This window comes from Hippichthys cyanospilos, chromosome 11, assembly GCF_059441005.1.
Source record: "Hippichthys cyanospilos isolate Australia breed blue-spotted pipefish chromosome 11, RoL_Hcya_1.0, whole genome shotgun sequence".
NCBI lineage: Eukaryota > Metazoa > Chordata > Actinopteri > Syngnathiformes > Syngnathidae > Hippichthys > Hippichthys cyanospilos.
In genome coordinates, this window is record NC_142379.1 from 17,699,242 (window position 1) to 17,708,884 (window position 9,643).

General features: G+C 38.9%; 1 protein-coding gene across 1 annotated transcript; it reads left to right on the forward strand.

The window, feature by feature from the left end:
* The first annotated feature begins 273 nt into the window (after positions 1-273).
* Positions 274-8,507, forward strand: abhd15a (abhydrolase domain containing 15a). The gene is made up of 3 exons (XM_088426746.1): positions 274-977; positions 5,663-6,015; positions 7,503-8,507. Exons 1-3 carry the CDS (start codon positions 513-515, stop codon positions 8,146-8,148), a joined length of 1,464 nt encoding a protein of 487 aa, XP_088282872.1. The 5' UTR covers positions 274-512; the 3' UTR covers positions 8,149-8,507.
* Positions 8,508-9,643: the final 1,136 nt, after the last annotated feature.

Genomic DNA, 9,643 nt, shown 5'->3' on the forward strand with positions numbered 1-9,643 from the left:
ACCCTCTCTGTGGTGTTTTGTCACTTGGGCCACCCCACAGAAAAAAAAATGTGAGTACGCCCCTGGATGGACTTTCGGGTGTTTCAGTTAGTTTTAAATGATCACGTTTTGGTTTTGTTTTTGTTTTCTTCCAAAATGAAGTTTATATTGAATTATTACAAAAAATGCGAAAATGTTCAGTGCCTGTACCTGCTCATCACGGTGGGAGGGGTTGGACTTGAAGGGAGGCGTTTCCATTCAGCTTTAGCAGACACATTTTTACAAGCCCGGGCAGCTGTTTGCTTTTTATTCTGTTTGGGTGCAGACGTGTTGATGCCCCGATGAGGCATGATGAACGTACTTTACGAGGGACACAAAAGGGGATTTTGTTTGTTTGCGCGTGGCCGCATCGCATTGGAGGTCAGTAGCCTCGCGCGTTTCCTGCGCAGTGGAACTCGGATTTAGGACAAATTACTTTTAACTGTGCACAATTGTCCCGTTGAAAACGCCTCCGTGCCGCATTCATTGTGACCATGCTAGAATGGTTCGTGGTCCTGTGCGCTGCAGTTCTGGTGGCAATAATCGGGTTCATCTCCAAAGTTTCTCTTAGAAACACGGCGCCGAAAGAACCGGACTGTCCACTCAAAGACGACAACCGTACCCGCCACACTCACAGTGTGAAGCTAATCTGCAAACCCTCCGCCCTCGCTAACTACCTCCTGAAAAACTGCACCACTTTCACCAACTATTCACCGTGGGTCGGCTGGACGTGGCGGTCCAGCAGCGTCCTCCAGAGCTTGTACGAGGCTTGCTGGTCCTACGGCATCCCGGTCCATTTTGTGCGAGACAACTTGCAGCTGAGCGATGATGGACTGGTGGCTTTGGATTGGGCTTTTCCTTCCTACCAGAAGAAGCGCAGGAGCTCCAGTCATTCCACCAGCCCGGTTCTTCTCATCATCCCCAATTCGTTTGGAAAGATCACCAGAAATGTGCTGCAGGTAAAGTGGATTGTACATTAGTACAACAACTGCCAAAACAATATACCACACTACAGTATGATTGTTGTGTGCAGTCGTGCCATTAACCACACTGCATTTTGTTATCAATATTTTGAGCCTTTCAGCTTTTTAAATAATTTGACCAGCTCCCGTGCGATGCAGTGAAGCTACACCTGCAGCCAGAATAATAAATTGAATTGTTAAATTATTTACGCTGTGGCCATGTAAAGCAAAGCTCAACCTTATTATATTCCAGAAAGCTGCAGCGTATTTAACAGAGGTAGGCAGTTCATCTGACGGACTCTCAATTTGCCAACGGACCACCAAATGATGAAAACATTTTTAATACAACAACACCAACGGAACAGTAGATTTTGTCCATCATTGTAATCCGTCGTTGGTAATGGTTTGTCGCATACCTAATCTTCCAGATTTCAGAGAAATGTTTAATTAGGCTTATAGTTGGGAGCACAGTATAAATAAGGCAGCAGGCATTCATTCGTGTATGCAGGAATAACTGGCTAAATATTAGAGCATTAGCTTCTTAAAAAAGGAAGTGTCCTTAATATATTGCTGGGAGCAACACTTTCACTTTATTGAAGGTGGCCAGTATTGGCCTGAGAAGTCATATTTAGCGCCGTGTTTCAGTCATGATTTCGTGAACTGAACCGCTTACTACACTCAATCAACAAAAAAAAAAAAAACAAAAAAAAAAAAATATATATATATATATATATATATATATATATATATATATATATATATATATATATATATATAAGTAGTCTTAATGAGTCAATGTAAAGCATCATTTGACTTGAGGAGACGTCAGGAAGTGTCTAGCATTGCGTTGAATGACTGGCTGTCAGCTCACGTGTTGAACACGAGCCACTGGGGGAGCTCATTACCTTTTTATAGCGTGTGCTCTCAATGCAAATGTCATGCAAATGTCAAATAAGGGCACAACAGTAACTGGATTGAAACAATGGAGGACAAGTGAAAAATGCTGGAAATGATGTACAAAGAAAAATGTGAAAGGACTACTCTTTAAACATGTTTAGAAATAGTCTCTGCTTCCGTGGATTACATGAGTATCAAGATATTTGAATGGTTGGACACCAAAACAGAAACGGGGCACTGAAAGAATAATTAATTGGGCACTATTTGCAAGAACCTGCAGAGTGCACACAGTGGTGTGAAGAAATTTGATACACGTGTGTCATAAATCCAAAGGTGATTTTGCGTCAACACTCTACTTTTGCGCTAGGTACACTCATTTTTATGCATTTATTTGTGGCACACTCTGAGATACATAGTATAGATGACAATAGCTACAAAATGTTTTGGTGATAGGTTGTGCCGTCTAGTGAGAAAAAAAGATCAAAGATCAAAATAATCAAGATATGTAATTGATTTAATCAGATTTTAAAAAGAATAATATGCTTTAATCTGATTTAGAAAAGTTTATTGATTTATTTATTTTTATTGTGTGGCTTCAGCCAGTTGTTTTTTCTAATAGATGCAGTTGTAAACATTTACCTTCAGCTGTAGCAGGAGCCAGTCACAAGTACTGGCTGCAGCCTTCAGTTTTGACCATCCGGTGGAATGGTGCAGTTTCCTTTTGTCAATCGGCAAATAATTAGAATATTAACATTAAAAGTAAACATTGGTAACACAGTAAACCCATCCTAGATTGGGGCAAAAAGCAGGGTGAAGTTTAGTTTGGTCAAGAGCTTTGCTATGGCTCGCCGCATTAGCGTCTTTGTTGCTATAGTCAGATATGGTTGCCGTGACAGCTTGGTGCTTTGTATTTAAGAGGTACGCTAAGCTTCAGCTGTTCGTGTCACAAGCAAGCCCCTTCTTAAAAAGATTGCATATCTCTTTACCTTTATCAAAGATGCTGACGGGATTTTTTTAAAAGCAAATTTTTCATTCATGGTACTGAAAACTCCATTTTTAATCTTCCTTCTGCTCTTGAATTTGCCCTCCCATCCACAACAGGAGCCTATCAGGTTATTTTCAACAGTGACAGCCAATCCGTGTCCACTTTATGGTGGGACTGACCTTTGTGTTTCTTCCCCCAGCACAAGCACAAAAATGCTGATGCATAAAAACGGATGTAATTAGCATAGGGATTAAAAATCAGATTACCGGTAATTTAATTTTTAAAAAAAGCCTTAATTATGACTGTAATTGATTGATTGCAATTAATCTTTTAATAACAGATTAACATATTAGAATAGCCACTACCTATAGGTTCATTTATAGTCTTATTAATCTCAATAAAAGATATTTGGCAGCAGTTAAAATAATCATACCAAGAATCACACCCAACCATATATCAGTTTAAGGAAGTAATAATACAGAATGGTGAAAAAAATGGTTATTGTAAATTTTTTTTTTTTTTTTTTTTAAATAATCTGCTAATGTTATTTTAGAGAAGCGCTTCAGCAATACTCTAGGAGTCTTCACTTAAGGAATTTATCACCAAGCTGACAGTCAAGAAGCAGTTCTGACTGTAAACCATTTAAAAATGAGGCCTGTCATTATTTTAAGTTTGTCTGCACAAGTTCAGACTTGAACAATCTGAGCACTGAGCCAGCAAGTACTATGACAATTTACAAAAATATTACATTTACAAAAATATTATATATATATATATATATATATATATATATATATATATATATATATATATATATATATATATATATATATATATATATATATATATATACATACACTTCATCTGGATTTGAGTGGAAATTATGATCCAGAACGAAAAGTATTGTTTCTTTTTACTGGTAGCAGATCACTTGATCTTAAATTTACCACAATTAAATATATGCATACAAATTACCTTTGGCACACTGACGATTTTACTGTCTTAGGAAATAATTTCTTTTTTTTTTTTCCCCCAAGGACATTTCTAATCAGGAAGTGAAACATTACTGATATTAAAATAAACTGGAGAGTCAACAAGGCAAAGCATATGTCAAGAGACTGCACACAAGGAACAACAGCCCTTCCTCCTATCAAACCAGTCTCTTCCAGCAATCACGATATAACAGTTCTGTCCACGGGTTAATTATGTACATCAAATGTTGATTGTCAGACTGTTTGCTCCCAAATACACATTTTTGCCTCTTTGATATTTTATACATTAAAACTTTGTAGACTAATAAATGAAATATCGCTGTTTACCTGATCAATTTGGCGCAAAATCTCTTCTCCCTAACCCCGGAATGAAAACTAAAGTGGAAAAACGGGAACCTCTCCTCGGATGAGTTTGCCATCTATTTATTCTTGCATGTGTGGTACGGAGAAGCTGGACAAGGGTGTTCTTTTCTAACTTGTGACATTACAGAATGATTTGTTAACGGAAGCCCCCTAATATGGGCTCAGGCCAGGCAAGGAATTCTTAGGTATGCATCAATGACGATAAATAATACTGAGGATGTTTGGGGTGACAACCATGTTAACATTGTAACATGGTCAAAAGCTCCAAAAAGTTGAATCCCCATTACATGAAGCCTTTACAGTCAATTATTGCATTAAGTTTAATGATCTTGCTGTTGGCTGTCAACTTAGGAGTGAAGTTAACTTTGCCATTCAAGAGTGTGTCTGCACGCAGCAATGCCTGTGTTCTCTCATTTATGTCAACATTTGTTCCTTTAAGTGAGCTGTGCAATCTTGCTTTTTCGATATACACGAAGTGTACTGTATTAATCTCACCTGAGAACTGAAGCAGAGCAATGTAATTTCACGGTGAGTTCAACTCGTTCAGTGCGTGCCTCTACTTGGTTACAGTTGGTTACTAGGTTACAGTGTTCCTTTATATATATATATATTATTTATATATATTATTTATATATATTATTATATATATATATATATATATATATATATATATATATATATATATATATATATATATATATATATACATACATACATCATCATCTCTGTATGGTAGATTTTCTATTTCTGCACAATTGTACTCCATACTTGGTTTACTGCGAGCATATGCTTACAATAAAAACAAAGAGAGCCTTCCTGTGTGTTTCATGATAACAATGTCAGGGTCGACCTTCAGGTCTGTCCATTGTCAATTTTAAAGCCAGCTGTCAAATGGCAGCAACCTGGCTCTTGATAAAGTCCAGATGACCTTTCATATTTGGACTCCATTGCATTATGACCAATTAAAAGTGGTAAAAGTGAAATTTGCAAGTAAATGCAACATTCTAAGGCACTGAATACGAGCCTTCGTTGGGGCCAGCCATTTTTCCCATTCAATTATAAAAGCAGCTGTCGGAATATAATGAAAAACACATTTAGTAGGACGGAGGGAAACTCGGTTGTAAAAGCTTTTTTTCTTCTTTCTTCAATTTATATTAAGTGACAAACTGTACTGCTTGTGTCGTGGAATTCCCGGGCAGTATAACTGCAACCTACTTACGATATTCAGTAACCATCTCCTCTGGCACCACAGGCAGTGTATTCCAAAGCTAAAATAAAATGTTAAAGCAATTTAGTGAGGAAAAAAGAATTTGCTGAACCTCTAAATTATTTGTATCTTGATGAAGTGAGTGCCCTCATTCGTTTGTCATTACATTGCATGTTGAATATGTTCTTGCAAAGTTTCCCTCATACGTCGTGGTGTCTCTGTGTATTATCTCCCACAGTTGTGTCAAACAGCCCTTTCCCATGGATACCTCCCTGCAGTTTTCAACCGCCGCAGCCACAACGGCACCCCACTCACCACTGTCAAAATGCAGCAGTTTGGAGACCCCGCAGACCTGCGAGAGGTCGTGCGCTACATCCGCTACCGGCAGCCCGCCGGCAAACTATATGCAGTGAGCGAGAGCACGGGATCCGGCCTCCTCCTCTCTTACCTGGGGGAGTGTGGCTCGTCCAGTTACGTGACGGCGGCAGTCTGCCTGTCGCCTGTGTTCCGCTGCCAGAGCTGGTTTGAGAATGGCCTCTGCTGGCCCATGCAGTGGGCCTTGGTGCTCTACCAGAAAATGGGCCTCAGCAGGTATGAAGGGAAAGTGTGGTGATAAGGCAACAGTTTGGACGAATTCTCCACACTGATTATTCATATTTATATTGTGTTATAAATGTTTCCTGCCCATGTTGTTGTGTTTATTATTTTTCGTACCATAAAGTGCATTTAGAGACTTTTTTTTTTTTTTTTTCAAAAATTGACAATACGCCTCAGACACAACTTAAGTTTGGATGTTGAATTGAAGTTGAATAACATAAGCCTCTTTTGTTGTACTGGTTAGTTTCCCTTGATGTGCAGTAATGTACCTGACCCGGCGTGCATTCAGTGCACCCTCCTAATATAAATTTCCCAAATTGGGCCTGTTCATTGTGACTGGAAGCGCTTTACAATCCGGTGTGCTTTATTGTCCGAAAAATACATTACTCATTCACAGCCAGCCCAGTTAAAAAGGGGTTTTGACTTATAAAGCTTTGAATGGCAGTGAATGACTTAATATTTACTGCCAGCCCAGTAAATATGGATCTTTCATGTCTATAGCTGTTAATGCTAGTGAATGAGTTAAACATGACATAGGAAAGTGGAAAATTAATGGAGCATAAGGTTTTTTTTTGTTTTTTTTTACATTGTTTTACTTTGCTTATTCTCAAAATATCTTTGCCCGGGTTGGGAAGAAATCTCGCAATATTAGTATGCTCAAAATCTTGCACAGCCTGAGATCTAATTCCATATGGCTATTGGGCCCAAAAAAATGTCACAGGTGTCATTTTGGGTTTTACTGTTGGAGAAAGGTAAAATAGGTAAAATATCGTACTGGCACATAAGCCAAGTAGATTTGTAAACTAAATCAACAAAACATCTAGAACAAAACACTTAATCTTAGGTAAAAATAAAAATGTTATTGTGTGTCCCTTAAACAATTACACATTACTCTCAAAATATTATGGACCAATTGGGGCTTTTATCAAGCCATCCACACAACCTTTCAAAAGCAATGCTGTGCTTTGCACATTTCTTAATTGGCTAAGGTATTAACCTTGGCTGATATAGACACTTACAGCATGTGTTGCCTTAGTTATAAGGATTGTATAAGGCTTTCATGTTTTGACTGTTTTTTTGTTTTTTATTTTAATATGGCGCTCTCACCATTTTCGTTGTCTACTCCTGCTATAGGCTTTCTCCCTCTCTCTTTTTCTCTCTCTCTGTCTCGCTCTCTCTCTCTCTCTCTCTCTGTCTCTCTAACTTTAATCACATTTAAGCACTGCTATATTTCAGATCTACTCTGGCAGTGAATGAAGACAATATACTAATAATCCATTTTCCAAATACTGTATTGACTAACCACCACACAGCAGAGCACAAACAATTTTGAAATCATCACGTTGCCGTGGCAACCGATTGATTCTGAGGGACGGCGTGACACGAGAATCACTTTTCCAATCAAAGCAATTTGAGAGGCCTGGTATTGAGTTTCTGCTTTGTCTCATGTTGTCTTTTGTGTTTGTTGACGCTGTGTTCAGGTACAGGACAGTTTTGAGTGGTACCATACATACGGACACCCTCTTTTCTGCCGGTTCTCTCCGTAGCCTGGAGGAAGTTCTATTCTGTCAACGTGATCAGGTTGGCTGTGGGTCAGCAGCACCAAGTGGGACCAGCGGCAGCACTTCTGCTTCCTGGGAAGCGTACTGGGAGCGCAATGAACCTTTAAGAGATGTGGATGAAGTGGCCATCCCGGTCCTGAGTGTATGCGCTCAGGACGACCCTGTTCGGGGAAATGCCCAATCCACAGTACCCTGGGAGCTTTTTGAAAGTAACCCGCATTTTTTCCTCCTTCTAACAGCCCGAGGTGGCCACTGTGGTTTCTCCACAAGGTGCGAAGGGAGTCCCCCTGTGCCAGCTAACCAAACAGCAGCAACAAACAGTGTGACGGCTAACTTTGGGACCAACTGGAGCCACCAAGCTCTTTTGGAATTTTTCAGGGCGACCACAGACTTTTTTGCTGCAGAGGAGAGGACAAAACAGCTGGCAGCGAGGAGGAGGGGTCTGGGGGGAGGCACGGGAGGGAGAGTCTTCCGCCACCGCAGTGTCAGTACATGTAAAAGAGTACCGGCATGCTTCCATAATATCCATGCCATTTACAACTGGCAGAGGTCCTATACACGGTAATGGAAATGACTGGAAAATGACACTGATGTGTTTTGACTTTCCAAAACAGGATGATGGGCCATTCCTAGTCTGGTAGTGTACCTAGCTGAATTTCATGCCTCTCCCATAACCTATGAACAGTATTAGTAGAAAATGGATGAATGGAGCTATAACGATATTGTTGAAGTGTGCTAGACTCATGTTTTGCTTAATGTGTATATAGTAGACCTTACGCATATCTGATCTGCTGGACTGAATAAACAGACATTTTGCATTTATTTTATGCAAAATCATTGATCACCAGTAATGTCATAATTAGCCGATTGATCAATGTGATTGATTGGATTGACGTAATTAAACATTAGAGCTAAAAAATGAAATTTCATTCTCTCCATCGATGTCCTTGTGCAGCCATTGTTAATATTTCAGTTTCAAGTCATGTATGATGGGATGGATTTATTTTCAATGTATTTATTTTTTTGTAGGTATTTTTTTTTGCTCTTGCCCAATGTTCTGTACATTGAATGTATACGAGCATCTCGGGGTGACTTTTTCGGGTTTGATTATTAAGAATTTTCTCCAGTGCATTACTACAGAATACAGGCAGGTTTTGGCTGTGTGCTGGGCCGGTCCCATAGTCTGATGAGATTGATAATCAGTTGTCTTTTTTTATTTAATTCTCTGCTTGATGGTTGACTCCAAAATCCTGATCGTGTAAAGTCTTGTAAGTAGTTTTGTTTGTTTTGATGAAAAGCTCAAATTACCGGTACTTCTTACTTCTTAAAAGTATCATCTAAATTATTGTCACACATGACATGATATGCACCGCAACTTTTACAGTCTTAAAGGGACAGTGTGTAAGCTTTAGACCATGTTTCATTAAAAAGGAATTAATGATTGTAAATTTTAAAAACTTGCGAATGAATGTGCTCTCAAATACCAACAGTATGTCTTAAATGTAATCATAGATCTAGTTATCGTTAAATTATATTACATGGGGTGGGTGGCACTTCTCCAGAGGCGGCATGTTTGTTATAGTCACGGACAATGGTAAATGCAGCACCTACACCACCTTCTGCTGTCTGTAATGAAAAACGGTCGAAATCATTCAAGGAATGCAAAAATCAAAGTGTCACTTTACCAGTCCACAGATTATAATGTATTACATCAAGCGTGATGGTTTATTGATGCTACTGTGATGCTCATTGGGCCAGGAAAGATTGTTTTTTTTTTTGAATAAACATCTAAGCTAGATAAACTAGTACTTAGATGAAAGGGGGTTCACATTTTAAATTTGCGCTGGAAACCTTTACCTCAGGTGTCACCAGCCTTTTTGTAATCGAGAGCTACTTTTGGGTACTGATTGATGAAAGGCTGAGCTGTTTGATAAACATTTCTGAACGTATTTGCTCAAACTACCTTTATATTCCGATATTAATAATTAATGGTGTGTGCGCTTATTAGAAAACACTGATCATTGTATTGATAGAACCTAGCAATGTTCACATTTTCAAAT